The 15,727-nt window shown below is 44.0% G+C and overlaps 1 protein-coding gene across 6 annotated transcripts in view; it reads left to right on the top strand.

The window, feature by feature from the left end:
* AKR1A1 (aldo-keto reductase family 1 member A1) overlaps positions 1 to 14,640 on the top strand; it is a 52,466-nt gene extending 37,826 nt beyond the window's left edge. For 5 of the 6 annotated variants that reach the window (XM_053247684.1, XM_053247685.1, XM_053247686.1 and 2 more), the window contains exons 6-9: positions 3,837 to 4,036; positions 4,719 to 4,791; positions 11,856 to 11,942; positions 14,467 to 14,640. In XM_053247684.1, coding sequence (XP_053103659.1) covers positions 3,837 to 4,036; positions 4,719 to 4,791; positions 11,856 to 11,942; positions 14,467 to 14,532 — 426 coding nt within the window. In that variant the 3' untranslated portion in view covers positions 14,533 to 14,640. The remainder of the gene's footprint in view (positions 1 to 3,836; positions 4,037 to 4,718; positions 4,792 to 11,855; positions 11,943 to 14,466) is intronic. The other variant, XM_053247687.1, reaches the window with a different exon arrangement.
* Positions 14,641 to 15,727: the final 1,087 nt, after the last annotated feature.

Here is a 15,727-nt window from a genome sequence, read left to right as displayed (position 1 = left end):
GGTCTATGGAAGCGTTGTTCGTGTCCTTCCTGCCATCCACAATTTTACAACAAGTTCCAACATCTATTTTGTCCAAGTGGATCAAAGCCTGAATCTCCCTCCTACTCCCTTGAAACTTACGGCTCATTCCACCCGCTCGGCAGCCACCTCGGCGGCTTTCTCCATGAACAGTCCACTAGAAGACATCTGCAGAGTGGCAACATGGTCTTCTCCATCCATGTTTACAAGACATTATAAGCTAGACCTACTGCATTCTTCTCAGGCTGCCTCCGGCAGACATGTGTTCCAACATGTTCTTCCTCCCCAGTAGCCAAGGTCGCCCTCCTTCCCAGGGTCTCATTAGCTGTGGGATGTCCTCACCCAGCAGCTGAGAAAGGAGCACTGGTCACTCACCATGAAGGCTTCTTCTTGCTGCTGGTGTTGAGGACATCTTGACCCACCCGGGGTGTCTGCGGCTACTGGTCTGTATCTTGTTACCCTGTGTATTTCAATACTTATTACTGTTGTCTCTAATGGATTGTTTGTTCGTTCCTAGAAGCTTGGCTTAACTAACTAAACAGGGAGAGGTTATCCTCCTGGGCCTCTTAAAGGCTTTGACTAATTTGAATATGTCCTGCCCTCTGGAGCATGCTGGGGAGGATAACCCAAGTGAGATGTCCTCAACACCAGCATCAAGAAGAAGCCTTTAGGGATGAGCCCGGACCAGTCCGGAGGCCATTCTGAAGGCCTCCGGACCGGTCCGGATATGAGGGCGTCTGGCACTGGTGTAGGGGGCTCTTTAAGGGCGGGGGAGGGTATACTTACCCCCCCACACACTGCATTTCCCCCGCCGGCGCGTTCGTTTTGAAAAGCTTTTGGGGTGGCAGGATACCTCCCTGCCGCCCCTTCCCCCAGTTGTCAGCAAAAGGCTTTAAAAAGCCTTTTGCGAGTGTGCACGTCACGTCTCTGGGTCACATGTGCATCACAGAGATGTGACGTGCGCGCGACGTGCACACGCGCAAAAGGCTTTTTGAAGCCTTTTGCCGACGACTGGGGGAAGGGGCGGCAGGGAGGTATCCTGCCACCCCAAAAGCTTTTCAAAATGAACGCGCCGGTGGGGGAAACGTGGCGGGGGGGTAAGTACACCCTCCCCTGCCCTTAAAGAGCCCCCTACACCAGTGCCGGACTGCAGCTCCGCGGTTCCATGCACATCCCTAGAAGCCTTCACAGTGAGTGACCAATGCTTCTTTTTAAAAGTTAAAACTTTATTAGTTTTTTCCCTTCAAAATATGATGACAGGAAGGTATCATAATATGGAATAAAAATGACACATTTATAACATTGATTCCTCCTGCATTGTTCAACTAAATAACCAGTTTTGAACATAAAGAATAGATTCAGCTGGCTTCTGCTACTGTTTTGATGGAGACTGCAGATTCCAAGGTTACATAGCATTGGAGTTCAGTTTGGAGAAAGTGAAAGATGGTGTTAGGCAATTATTGCTTTTTCCATTTTAGGTTCTTTTGGAGTGGTCCTTTTATTTAATCCTTATGTTTCATCTGGAGGCCTAAAGAAGAAAGAAGGTCTATACCGGCTTCTAAATCTTTGGCTGTCAACATTGTTCCCTGATAAGGAATTTGAAGTGGGATGCGGAAGTCCCGTCTATAAGGGATATTTGCTGCTATTAATGCTTCTGTTACAGGGCACAATGTTCTTCTTCATTTCAAGGTTTCTGGATATAGGATTGGAAAAACTTGTATAGTTTTACTCAAATATTGAAAGGATCCGTGTCTTCTTGCTTCTTGCAATGTTGTATTTTTTGTACACATATCCAGAAATTTTACAACTGTGTCCTTTGGTAGTTGTGCTGCATTTATGGAAGGGGAACCCATTTGATATGTGTTTATTATAGTTGGGTAGATTCCAGCTTCCAAATGCAACTCCTTTTTTTAGCCACGTAGAGATAAAAGAGATAATATCCCCGTCTTCTACCCTCTCTTCAAAACTTCTAAATTGGATTGAGTCCCTTTTTAATTGGTCTTCACTATTTTCAAGAAAGATCATTGTCTTCATTTTTCTGTATTATCTGTATTTCAGCTTGTAAGGTAGTACTTACTTCCATAGCTGTCTGGGCAGTATCTGAAGTTTTTTGCTCAAGTTCTCCCATTCCTTGATGAAAAGGTTGCAATAATGATTGGATTTGTATTTTTGCAACTCATTTAGCAGGAGCTGAGTGTCATTTGTATGTTGATTATATGTCAACACAAGGCTGTTGGCCATTTCTTTGCTGTGTTGATAAGGCCTTTCTTTGTTGTATGGATAAAGGCTTGATGTGAGGGCTCGGATTTGAGATTGCAGAGGGAGAGGAAGTTTTTAAGGTCTTTTTTTCTTTTGTTGTGATCCTTGGGTGTTGCAGCACTTTCCTCATTTTGGGTACATTAATGCCTTTAAAGCTTCAATTCAGTCCTGGGATGAGGAGCTCAAAAAACTCCAGTCACTGTTCTTGATTGATGTGCCTTCTGGTTGGTAGGAAGTGAGCCCAGAACAGAAACGTGTACAGAGAAACAATAGTCAGCCACCTCTGAGAATGGATAATTTTGCTACATCTCTGTTGGGGTGACTGAATGCTCAGATCACTTCTGATGCAAAAAGGACGCAACTATAGGCTCCCAGCAGAGGCTGATTTGAAAGAGAAAAGGCCAGAGCAGAGAACTGTACAGAGATGCAATAAGCTTCCCTTGTAAGTAGGTACTCTGAGCTTACAGCAACCTTTAATTGTTAATTTTTATTGTACAAAGTTTGAAACTGTAGTGTAATTGTGAATCTGTCTTTTCCTAGTGAAGTGTTCGGACTGCACAATTTCTCAAGTATGAAGCATGCTATTAAGTGGCTAGGACCCTGACCCTTTAGGGAAAAGGTGGTGTGGGAGTTCCAGGCATGTTGCAGATTTTGAACTGCTCACAGGATCCCCTCTAATAAAAATGCTTGTAAACGTAACACCTCTCCTCCTTTAGAGCATTGATTCAGTATGACTTAACCTGTCTTGTAGCATTCCTTAGAGTATTGAGAGTTGGGAAATGAGTCTAATAATAAAATGCATCTTGTGGGATAATAAGAATCCCTTAAGATCGAGTGTCTGAGAAGTGAAGCATGGGAGGTGAGGGAAATGAGACTACATAATGCAAAAAAAATTGCATCATTTAGCAAAAGAAATATCTCCAGACGATTGAGCTACTTCACCATTTTAACTACTCCAGGTTTCATAGTTTGGTTTCACAAAATTACGGTCACCAGACACACAGCCATTTGTACTGTATGGGTTCAATTAAAATCAATGGGACTGTTGCAGAATAAGCAGATTGCAAATTGCAGCTAGATCGTATGTAGTATAAGAAATTCTGTTGGGCCCTGCAAAGCAGAGAAAAGGGTTTGAAGGTACTTCACTCCGTCCCCACTTTGTTAGGCATACCGAATTTTCATGTTGCTTTCCCCCACACTTCTGCTTTAGCTTTCTAATGCAAGAATTGGGAGGCTTTCCTTCTGAGAGCAGGAACTATCTAGTATGAGAATGCTATGCTGATGTTGCTTCTATTTGAGTAGACCCATGTCTGCTTCCCCTCTGCTAGTAATGCAGGCTACAAGCAGGCATAGTGTGGCTCTATTTTAAATATGTCAAACAAACAAACAAACTGCTTATCAAACACTGAAAACTGGCTTGTGCAAGAATGCTGTTGGTCTTCTTGGTGGCCTCTGTTTCTCCTAGTTGTTCACAGTTGACGCTTGTTTCCCTGAAATTCATGGTTTTATGCTATGGTTACTTCTAGCAGTCTGCTTACTACCATATGTTGCCTTAACAGGTGGAATGCCATCCTTACCTGGCTCAGAATGAGCTGATAGCCCATTGCCATCAAAGAGGATTAGTGGTAACTGCTTACAGCCCTCTTGGTTCACCTGACCGGATGTGGAAGCACCCAGATGAGCCAGTGCTGCTGGAAGAACCTGAGATTAAAAAGCTGGCAGAAAAATATGGCAAATCTCCTGCTCAGATCCTCCTTGGGTAATAACTGGTTAGCATCTGGGAGAGGGGATAGTGAAGGTCTGTTGGAGCAAAGAGACCCTACCGTTTTCTGTATGTTCAGCTCATTATCACAGACAGTAATAAACAATCTGTAGGTTTGTTAATATCAAGAATTCATTTTCGGCCCTCACTCTCATAACTTCTGCAGCAGGATTTCGGAGCTGCAAAAGGCCGAAAGACTTGTGAATGTGGGAAGAGGGTTACCTTGGGAGCTAAGCGGGTACAGTACCTTGCAAAATGGGCTCAGCTCCTGGCAAGCCCTGTTCTCTGTAACAGCAGAGATGCTGGGGCAGCAGAAGCCCACCAGTAAGACAGGAGAATCTTGCATTGGGATGAGGGAAGACTAGGCTGCCAGTCTTGGCTGTATCACAGGCTCATTAACTCAAGGTGCAGGTAGACCCAGTTTGTCCAAAGTCTCCATTAACTGCAAGACTCCACTTTGAGATTAATCTCAATCAAGCTGCTAATTTATATGCTAAGGCCCAGCTCTGAACCCTGAAGGCACATTGAAATACATCAGAGGCCTGAAAAAGCTAAGAAGAAGGCAACAGTGTCTGTGGCATGTACTACACCTCCCTGTCAGGATGAACCATTTTGGAATTCACTTATTTTGTATGAAAGAATCACAACTTCTCTCTCTTTTTAAATGACTTTGTAATAGATGGCAAGTGAGCCGCAAAGTAGCAGTCATTCCCAAGAGTGTTACCCCTGAAAGGATACTTCAGAATCTCCAGGTGAGTAAGGCCTCCTGCCTGCCCTTCCAGAAGCAGAGTGTAGACAGTCTTGACTAGCAAAACTAAGGCTTCACTCTCTCTCTCTTAGTAAAACTGTGTGCAGTATGAAAAGGTGTAGCTGTGATTTTCACACACACCTTTCCAATTGGCTTTGTGTAGCATCCACACACTGCAATTATTATTTATATCGACTGCTTTCCCACAAAGAAGTTCTCAAAGCTGTTTACATAGAAAAAGAATAAGATGGTTTCCTGTCACCAAAGTACTGGTAATATAAAGGGAAACACAAGGTAGATTTTAGCCACAGCTGCTGGAGGGATGCTGTGCTGAGGTTGAATTGGGACAGTTGCATGCACGTGCTCTCACTTTGCTAAATATAAAAAGAAACTGCCACTTTGAAAGGTGCCTCTTTGCTTAATTAGCAGGGGAAGCAGCTAATGAACTCTCTTCTCCCTAGATCAGTGTTCTTAATTGTAAGGCCTGGGGGCCCATGGCAGCTCCCATCAAGTGTGGCTCCTTGACTAACTGTTTATTGGGCCTGTGTGAAGCTTTGGCTGAAGCTGAATACTCTGCACAGTCCCCCTAGCACCATGTGGAGATGGCCATCCCCAGTGTGCAGTGCTGCACTTTGCCCAGCACTGGGGGCAGGGGCTCCTTTAAGGGGAAACAGAGCCCACTTGAACCCCTGCACCATTTTGGAAGGCATGCACAAAGTGCTGGGATATGTAGCCCTTCCCAGTGCCTTTCTTCAGGGCTTACGGGATGGCTCAGTCTCTCTTAAAGGGCATTCCCAGTACTGTGCAAGGATCCGTGCTGTGGGACGTGGTTATTGCGTGGAAGTGCCCCCCTCCCCACCTGAAGATCACTGCCCTAGATGCTACCAGTATAGGCCTTGAGCTCATCTAAACAGTACTGATTTTAGAGACTGAAGTATTGGTTCAGCACATCTCATCCTTGCAATCTACATGTTCAGTCTGCTACAGCTGAACCTTGCTTGTGGGTTCATTACAATCTGCCTCTAGGGCTTTAAAGAGATTCTCTGCTCCAGCTTTGATCTTGATGGTTTCCAATAGGACCAAATTCTCTCTCTGTCATCATGTTAATGTATTCTTTTAAAATTCTGTTTCAAACACTGTTATAATTTTGCACTTCCCTTTTGCATTTAAATAAGGTGATCATAATCTCTTTGATATTTTCTAAGCCTGTTCTTTAAAGTTCAGTCAGATCTTTTAAAAAAAATCATTTTATTTTGTACATTTTTAGCAATAAGCATGGCTCTTGAAAGTGCTATTGCAATAAATCCTGTCTAATTTCTAGAATTCTGTTGGCAATACAGTATTGGAGTTCTTGGGGCAGTTCCTTGCAAATGCGTTTGTTTTGTGCCTATGACTTACAGGTTCTCACTCAGGAGCAGGATGACAGCCTGTACTTTTAGGAAGTCTCTCTCTTTGGAATGTCAGTAAGGCAGGATTAAGATTGATGTCTGCCTTGCAAGGCTGATCTGTTCCTTGCCTCTGGAGAGAGAACAGGGTTTTTTGCTTGAGCCAAATAAAAAATAAAACATGCAAGAACACTACTGAACAGCACTTTCATCTTTCACTCCACTTGGCCCTCTCCTTAGTGAATTTAGGCAGGACAAGTGAAGGGGTGAGCTGGAGGGATATTCTGCCAAAAGCAAGCCATTCAGATGCCAATATAATTCAGTCACTTTATCCTCTCTCCCATGGAGGAAGGCATTGAACTGGACAGCAGTGGTAGCACTATCCTTGCCAAAGAAGCCTATGCCATGGGACTTCTTCCTGTCTGTTTTGCACCATGACTGAACCTTTAGCTGGTGTTTATTATCTAGATCTGAAGAAGCTCATGTGTGAGAACTTCCTGATGTCCTAGGTCACCAACAGAAAAGGTGGAAACATGCTGAAGAGAGCCAAATCTCTTTGACCCTTGTGAACTTCCAGCTCTCAGAATAGGCCTGCTGGTTGTCACAGGTGGAGTAATTCTGAGAATAGAGCCATTCTCTTCCAATATCCTTGCCAAATATCACAAGAAACTCTCCAGTTGCTGATAGCAAGGTATCCTACCCACCCCCCTGCTTTCCAGTAGGGAGACATCTGACCAGTGGGTCTTGGAAGGAGTATATGATTGAATTTTAATATCCAGAACAAATTGGGTTTCTACAAGACTGATCAAGCACTTGTGTGTCGTGAAATCCATAGATTCTTTACTAACTGGCCAAAGAGGCACCTTTTTTAAAGTGATGGCTCTCTTATACTTATTGTATAAATATATATAGCAGGGAAATAGCAACTGTCCCTATTTTATCTCAGCATAACATCTCTTCCAGTGACTATTGCTGATCTTTCCTCACTGTCTTCTAAGGTTGTGAGCCCTTTTGGGACAGGGTGCCATCTTCTCTTTACTATAATAACTTTTTTTTGCTGAAATGCAGTAAATATCCTTAATACTTGAGATTTGAGCTATATAAACTGTACTACCTCAAGAAGAGTATTCCCCATACTCTTCACGATGCCAAAAAAGGTACATTGGAATCTGAGCCATTCTGAATTCCAAGAGTCTCACACTGGTTGAGTAGAACCACTTCAAGAAGGAGACTCTCAAGTTTGCAGTGTTGGAAAGCAGAAACTTCTGGCTTCAATAAATGTATCTTTCTATCAGTTCATTATTCCTACAGTTTATTTATTTTCTTTGATTAACATGGCAAGAACTATCAATACACTGCCTTATCCTACAATCTGGTTTCTGTTGATGGGTTTTCACTAAGGTCTAGGTGGGCATGGCTGTGTACTGCAGGACAAGGTGGGTATACATCTACCAGTACCTCGTGGCAAGATCCCTGTTCCTCAAGTCAGGGTTGAAGAATGTCCAGATCACAGTGGATTACTTACAGTTTGTTTATTTACTGCATTTCTATTCTGCTCTTCCTCCAAGGAGCCCAGAGTGGTGTACATGGTTATGTGTATCCCTACAACAACCTTGTGAGGTAGGTTAGGTTGAGAGAGATGTGACTGGCCCAGAGTCACCCAGTGAGTTTCATGGCTGAATGGGGATTTGAACTTGGGTCTTCCCGGTCCCAATCTAATTACAACTGAGAAGAGAATGTCCTTCCATCTGACCCAGCTCCGAGATTTTTGGAGTAATACAGATCAGTAAGATTAATTTATCTCCCAGAAAGGACCCAGAATGTCTTTGGTTTCCTACAGATTCACTGGAATCAATCGCATTCAGCTAGCAAAGTTACTGGGCATCATGATGTCTTGGATATACATGGCACTATAGGCAATACTGAACTGTCATCTACGTTGAGCCTTCTGTCTCTAGTTTTAGTTGTGGATCAATGTTTGTGTGTCTGTGATGGACCAGGGGTTACTCTATGCTTTCCTGAAATCTACCTTCAGTAGAGAGTGCTCTGATACTAACTTTGGAGCACACCACTCCTTCAAGGTAGACTGCCACCAGTTGAAGACTGATCTGAAGCCACTGATCAGGCTCAAACAGAGCTTGAACAACCTAAAACTGTCTGGCTTGGAACTTAACAGGCACTGTACGGTCCACACAACCATGCAAATATTATATTAATGAAAAAACCACTCATCAATAGTGCATGACCTTACGAGGGACATGGGGAAGAATTTTGCAAGTAACCCTCAGAACTTTAAAAACCAGACTGAAGCCACTTCTAAGCATATTAAATTTATTAAGAAATAAGGGTTGAATACAGAATAAGGAATTGGGGGGGGGGGGATAGAGGAAATTGGGAGTTAAGAAAGGCACATAGGAATTATATATAAAAAAGCATTAACTAACAAGCACTGAGTTTTACCTTAGTCTAGCAGTAGGCAGGTTTTTGGCTGAGAGATCATTAATCTCTACAGTGTCCCCCTTGGGACACTAGTAGCAGCTAGTGACATGGTGCCTGTTTACCGGCAACTCATGACTGTACTGGTGACCAAAAAGCCCCTATTTTATAGTGATTAAAGATGGGGAAGGCTTTCCCACTCTTCCAGAGATAGATGGCTCTGGGATCCAGAGAAGAGCTGGCTTATCCTGATTTAATTCTAGTCTTAGGCCAATCCAGGGTTGAGGTTTTCCCTCCAAACTTGAGGTTCCTCAATGGGTCTGAACTTGCATTTATAGAGGAGGGTCTGGTTTGAGCTGGTCACTTATTGTGAAAAAGGGTTCAAGACTAGAGCTTGGTGGCTCTGTCTCTTCAATGACAAAAAGCAAGGTTTCCCCTTATTCAGTAACAAATGGGAGGAATGTCGCTCAAGTTTAAGTCCTTCTAGAGCTAAGCTGGAGATCTGTGTTTCCTCACAGTGTCTCATTGGAGTTGGGAGACTTGGGACTGATGGCTATAGGTACACATTCTCACACAAGAAGTATCTCTGAAACCCAAGAGATTATTGATGAACATGGATGCAAGTCCTAGAGGAATGTATTATGAGGAACTTGTCACTCAGGGGGCACACATGGAGTATATCTGAGTTCTGAGCATCAGTTGGCTCTAAGTGCAGGTGCAGCTCTGATTCCAGCCCTTTCAGAGCTGAATATCAAGCCAACATGTTCGCATTCACATGAAACAACACTGCTGTGAAGGGAGGTATCAAGTCTGCACAAGGAGATTGTTTCTCCTGAGTTTGCAGAGATTGATTTGCAGTTAACTGGAGCACAGCATCTTCAAGACATACCCACTATTGCCGTGGACTAGTTTAGCAGGCAGTGAGTGGACTTTTTCCATGGGTGTTCTAGACTGTAACCTCTTTCGATACAGGATGCTACAAGCTGACATGTTTGCTTCTGAGGAGAATCATGTTCTCAGGATGGACACAAGTAAGCAGAAGTGGTAGTGGCGGCAGCAGCTGGCTTCTTATTGCAGTACTAGCCAACACGCACAGAGCATCTGTGTGATCTTTGGGGTCAGCTATTCCTCCCCCTCCTGCCCCACTCTCCCTCTCCCTCCCTTCCTCCTGCCCCACTCTCCCTGCTTACCTCCTGCCTCACACTCTTGCCCCCTCCCTCCCGCCCCACTCTCTCTTACCCTCCCGCCCCACTCTCTCCTGCCATCCCTCTCCCTCCCCCTACTCCTCTCTCCTGCCCTTCCCCTCTCCTTCTTGCCCTACTCTCTCTTGCTCTTCCCCCCTGCTCTCTTGCTCTCCCTCCCGCTCTCTCCTCCCCCTTCCCTCCTCCCCATTTTACTCTCCTTACTGGGCAGTGGGCAGTGCCCCGCCGTCACTCCTCCTCCCAGGTGGCGAACAGGGAAGTCCCGCCGCCCGGTTTCCTCCCACTCCAGGCTCCCGGCCTCTGCGGCCGGTTCCGCCGCCGCCTGCCTGGCTGAGAACCACGGCCTGGCCCGCCACGGGGCAGAGTGCGGCCTTTGCAGACGGGCCCGCTGCCGCCACTTGCCAAACTCTGTGGCTGGCCTCTTCGGGGCCGGCAACCTCTCCCCCCACCCACACCTTCTGCCCCAGTCTCCGGGCAGGGATGGGCCCAGGCTGCTGGGCCGAGTGCCGCCGCCTGACCTCGCCTCGCCTCCGCGGCCGGGCCAGACCCACCACCACCATGGCCGCACCCTGGCCCGCCGGCCAATTCTCTTGGGTGACGCCAGCCAATCAGGCACCTCCGCTGCCCAGCCAATCAGGCTGGGCGCCGGGACGCACATTCAAAGGCACACCCAGGAGAAATAATACAGATGAACTAAATGCCCCCTCTGGCTAATGCAGGGCTGCATAACTTCGGCCCTTCAGCTATTTCTGGTCTACAACTGCTATCATTCCCAGCCACAGTGGTCCATATGTATGATGGGCATTGTAGTCCAACATTTGCAGGAGGGCTGAAGTTATGCATAGGACTTGCTGCTTTGATGACTCTAGCAATCCGCCAAGTGAGAGCATAGGAGACAAACCACAGTCTCCTATGTGGCAGTGAAACGTCAGTTAATGCAGTTGTCTGAGCAAGCCCACAAAACTCAGTGTTTAATTATATAGTGAATCCTTTGTTTAAGAGTCTTCTCTTACTGCTCTGGCAATCTACAAAAACTCTTGTGGGGGTGATCTGTCTTGCTCTTGGAGCATGTCTTAGGCAAACCAGCTAGCACCTGATTATCTGGGGCAAAACGGATTATCTATCGATCATAATAACTAATGAAGACCATGCATGCTACTCTCTGCTCCTTGGAGAAAAAGTAAAAAGAGCAACATGCAATAAGCTTGCATCAGTAGGTTCCATGTAAGTAGGGTTGCCATGCCCCCCGGAATTCCGGGTATCACCTGGATTTTAAGCATCTCACCTGGATTGCTTTGCCCATCCAGATTTGCCTGGATTTCAGTTTTCATTTAAAAAGAAAAAGAAAAAGCTAAGCTCTAGCCCTTGTAGAAGCAGAGTTATGGAGCAAAAATGTGCAGTCATTTTTCTGCTCAACCGCTGGACTTGGATTAAGAGAGGAAGAGCACAGGAGGCTCACTGAGAGGGTTTCACTTTCACAAGTATAGTAATCCCCTGAGGAATGTTGCCTTGTTTGTCATCTACAGGGGATCTCTATCGGGCAGTTAAGAGAATAACTAGCTTTTGATGTGAATCGCTACCTGCCTACCAGGCTGTGTATTGTAATGTTTAAGGACGTTCTTAGGTTTACATTCAATGCATGCCTATTTAAAAGAAAGCATCATTGGTTTCAATCAGATCTTCTCTCAAATAAGTGTACAGAATTGCAGCCTTAATTAAAAAGCTGTGCTCTTCTTGTTCTATTGCTGCTTTTAATATGCCAAGGAAAGTGGTTAGGTAAATATATCTTCCCCAACTATTGTTGGTAGATATCCAAAGCAAATACAAGTCAACTGAAAAGTGCAGCTGCTAATTTGCATATGCAGATTATTTGCAAGCCAATTTAGATAATATGCAAATTATGCACCTGGATTTGGGGAGTCAGAATATGGCAACCCTCCCTGTGGCGTATACTGTAGTAGTAGCTTGAAAGGGTGGTGGTCGTGAGGCCTGCAGGTAAGCAAGAGTTAAAAATTAAGCAATAAAGTGTCTGTATCTGGTTTTAGGTGTTCGACTTCAATCTGACAGGAGAAGAGATGTCCTATATTGGGAGACTGAATAAGAACTGGCGATACATTGTGCCAATGGTTACGGTAATGTTGTGTGCTACACTGTATAAGGCATTTTCACCATGATTGAGTGTCTGTACTGTAGTTTTTCTAGGAATGTGTCGTACCCCCATCAGTCAGACTCAGACATTTGACTTTCCCTCTTGGCAGTTCTTACTCAAGACTCTTGTTTGAATACCAACAGCCAGAGCAGAACTTGGAATGACCTATTGTGTAGCTGTCAGCTATTTCTTTAGTATAATGGCCTTTTGTGAGTTTGGTTGGCTGGCAGGAATGCCGTGCTTGGATTGCAAGCATTGGATGCCAGATACAGGAACCTACATCAGCCCGATTGGAATTCCTGCCCTTGCTTTTCAAATGCCCCTGAGGGCTGCTTTGTGTCTGTATAAGGGCCATAACATTTGTAAGCAGCTTACCATGCAGATAGACCTGCTTGTGTAGAAAGTTTCCTCAATAGCTCTCCCCTCATCTTTTCCATGAAATGGAGCTGATTAATGTGGCAAACTGCTTTTAAAATATTGAAGAACCCTAGAAGTTATTTTTGGCACACTGCCTGCATTGCTTGTGATGTAGACCTAAGAGAGGCACAGGATTGTTCCTTCCATGTTAAAATGGGATCATATATTTTCCTTTCTGAGAGTGAAGCATAAAAAGAATATATGCTAACCTCTGCTAACTGAGCAAAGAGGCACCTTTTAGAAGTGGTGATTCTCTTACGTAGCAGGAGGAGAGCAAATTTATTTTATTATATGTATATGCCACCTGATATATACATCTCTAGGTGGTGTACACTAGGGATATGCATGTGCACTTCCGGGAGGGTATGGGGGTTTTTGGCTTTAAATGGCAGGGAAGGCGATGCTTACCAGCCAGCCCCGCCCTGCTGCTTTCCGCCACCAGCACTCTTCCAAAAAGCAGGTGTGCAGGGCTGCAGCGTGCCTCCTTGCAGCCCGGACCAGCATCACCACACAGATGGTCAATGCGCAGCGGGGTGTGGGCTGGCAGGTAGGCAGTCCCTTCCCTGCTATCTAAAGCAAACCCCCCCCCGCCCTCCGAACCGGTTCGAATTCCAGTTGCCGGAACTGGTTCAGCGCTCCTAGAATGGAGCACCAAATGGTTCTGTGCACATTCCTAGTGTTCACAATCCAAATTACAATATAAAAACACAAACAAAACAGTTTCTCAGAATAAAACAATTAAACTATCTCTATCCAACCAAACCCAGCACAGCATCTTTCCAGTGGTGGTTGTTGGGGTCTAGCTTGTGTTTCTTTTTAGATTGTAAGCCCTTTGGGAACAGGGAACCATCTTATTTACTTTTTCTGTGTAAACTGTTTTGAGAACTTGTATTGAAAAATGATATATAAATATTGTAGTAGCAGCAGCAGCAGCACATGACCTTTCATCCCTGGAAAGTTTTGTGAGTTTTGTTTTCTGTTTTTGCCCACTTAATGCGCCTTTTTTAAAAAGTCCACATGTCAGTTTAAAGCTGTTAACCTGTCTTTGTGGCTGTGCCAGCTGCATTGTTTGTGTCATATGCCCCCTAGCGGTCTCGATGAAGAAAACGATACTGTTGATTTTAAAATCTTTTCAGAATGTTAGCCTAGGCTTTCCTTGAAAAGCATCTTGTTGCAGGAGGATCACAGTATCCTGCCACCTTCCTACTCCTTTAAAGATCTCTTCTCTTCTCTTTTCTCTTTTCCAGGCATAATGTGTGCCTCCCCCCCCCCCGCATGTCTCCTTCAAAGCTTCTTAAACTTTTTAATTTTCAGTATATAACATGTTTACCCATATAAAGATAACGACCAACATGTTCTGCAGCATAATACAAGCAGTTCTGAGCTATCCACCTAAGGAACTGCTGGTGCATTTGTGCCCATACTTAAAGCAGCGCGTGCCCGCACTTCAGGAGCACTACTCAGATTACATCCAATATAAGTAGTGCTCCCAAAGTGCAGGCGTGCCACTTTAAGTATCTGCTCTTGTGCAAGACTGTTGGTCTGTTTTTTTAGGAGCCCACAGCAGTGCGAGTGGCTCAGAACTACCCGCGTTACGCTGTAGAACATGTCAGCTGCTATTTTATACAATGTAGAAACTTGTTCAAAGGTTTATTCTAACACATCATCTGTTTCCTTTCTCCAGTTTTGTCAAGTGTCTTTTTAAACCAAGCCAAAACTACAGAGCAGTGTTGCTTCAGAGGCTTAAACACTCCTCAGTGGAGCATAATGTTTACTATATCTGCCTTGCTGATGTACCAATGCGGTGCTACTTTAGCAACTGCAATCTAGCAACTTATTGAAGGCTAAGTTTTAGAGGCTACTAAAGGAACGAAGGTGATCATTTTGCCCCTAGATCTATACAAACCTCTGAGAAATGGCATTTTCTTTGATTTCTTTGACTGAGCCATCTTATTTGTTTGTTATTTCTCTTTGTAAACTGCCCTGAGCCATTTTTGGAAGGGCGGTATAGAAATTGAATTAATAACAACAACAACAACAACAGTAACAGTGTTCCCTTTGGATTAACTCTCTCCTTATCTGTTTTACAGGTTGGGGGCAAACTGGTAGCAAGAGATGCCGGACATCCCCTCTATCCCTTCAATGTGCCCTATTAACTTTAACATCTTAAAAGAAAGAAGACAAAACTTCATTTAAAGTTCCTATTGTCATCATTAGTTTAAAAAAAATCCAAATAAAGATTCTTGGGTCTTTTCCCCCCTATAGTTAAAGTTTTTATTAATGAAATATGGAGAAATAGTGGTTAGTGGAGGGGTGATTTTCACTCCTCCCCTCTGCAGCACGCTATGCCTCTTGAAAATATGTTCCTGAGGGACCTGCAACTCTTAAGGGCATATTTTTGGAGGCATAATGGACTGCAGGGGGAAGTGGAGATCAACAAACATTGATCAAAAAACATTCCATGTGCACAGTAGGGGAGAGGTGATTTTCAGCAATGTTGTCCTAGATGTCAGCCAGTACATTTTAACATCTCATTGCATTTAAAACAATTCTACAGGATTTTGAAGAACTATATAAGCTCTTTCTTTACAAATCTCGACTAAGATACTCACTGGAAACTACTCATTACCTCTGGAATGGGGATAAATTACCTCTGGATTGGGAGGTATATGTAGATTATTTTTTTAAAAATCACACACAAATCGACAGTTTGTCTTGATCCTAAAAGCAGTAATTAAAAGTTTTTTGGCCAAGCTAGCAATGTTAGTTGGTTAGACCCTGATTATGAACTAAACACAAGTCTACCTAAAGAGAAATTGTAACATTGCTGCTTTTAGGACTGCACGAAAATCATTCTTCCATCTGGCCTTATCTGTTAACCGAACCTACTCACCAGCATTGTGTGAATTCTCGATGGGATCATCTAAAATATCCTTTTCCTTTGTATTTGTTTCAGTTGATTCAGCTTTTCAATCTTTTCTAAAACATGTACATAGATTCTTGGTTAGCTTTATAATGGATTTGAAGGGGACTGTAGTGTTCCCAACCTTTTATTTCTAGGGTCCATAGTAAAACATGCAACCTGCATAAAGCAGTTTTGAAGACACTGGGTGTCTCCTTAGAAATCAACAAGAGATTCAAAGCACAAACTAGCATTTCTTCTTAGCAGAAATATCAATTGACTCTCTTTACTGTATACTGTTATTCTTCTGCTTGTTAAGTTCTTTTTAAGTTCTGAAGATGTATTATGTTAGGTGTGGTTGAAAATACTCATGCTTCTCCATTAAGTAACACACATGCAACAGATGTGGCTTTCCAAAAATAAAAGGGAGAGAGAAAACCCAACAAAGT

The sequence above is a fragment of the Hemicordylus capensis genome, chromosome 4 (genome assembly GCF_027244095.1).
Source record: "Hemicordylus capensis ecotype Gifberg chromosome 4, rHemCap1.1.pri, whole genome shotgun sequence".
NCBI lineage: Eukaryota > Metazoa > Chordata > Lepidosauria > Squamata > Cordylidae > Hemicordylus > Hemicordylus capensis.
This window is presented reverse-complemented; position numbering and strand designations above follow the sequence as displayed.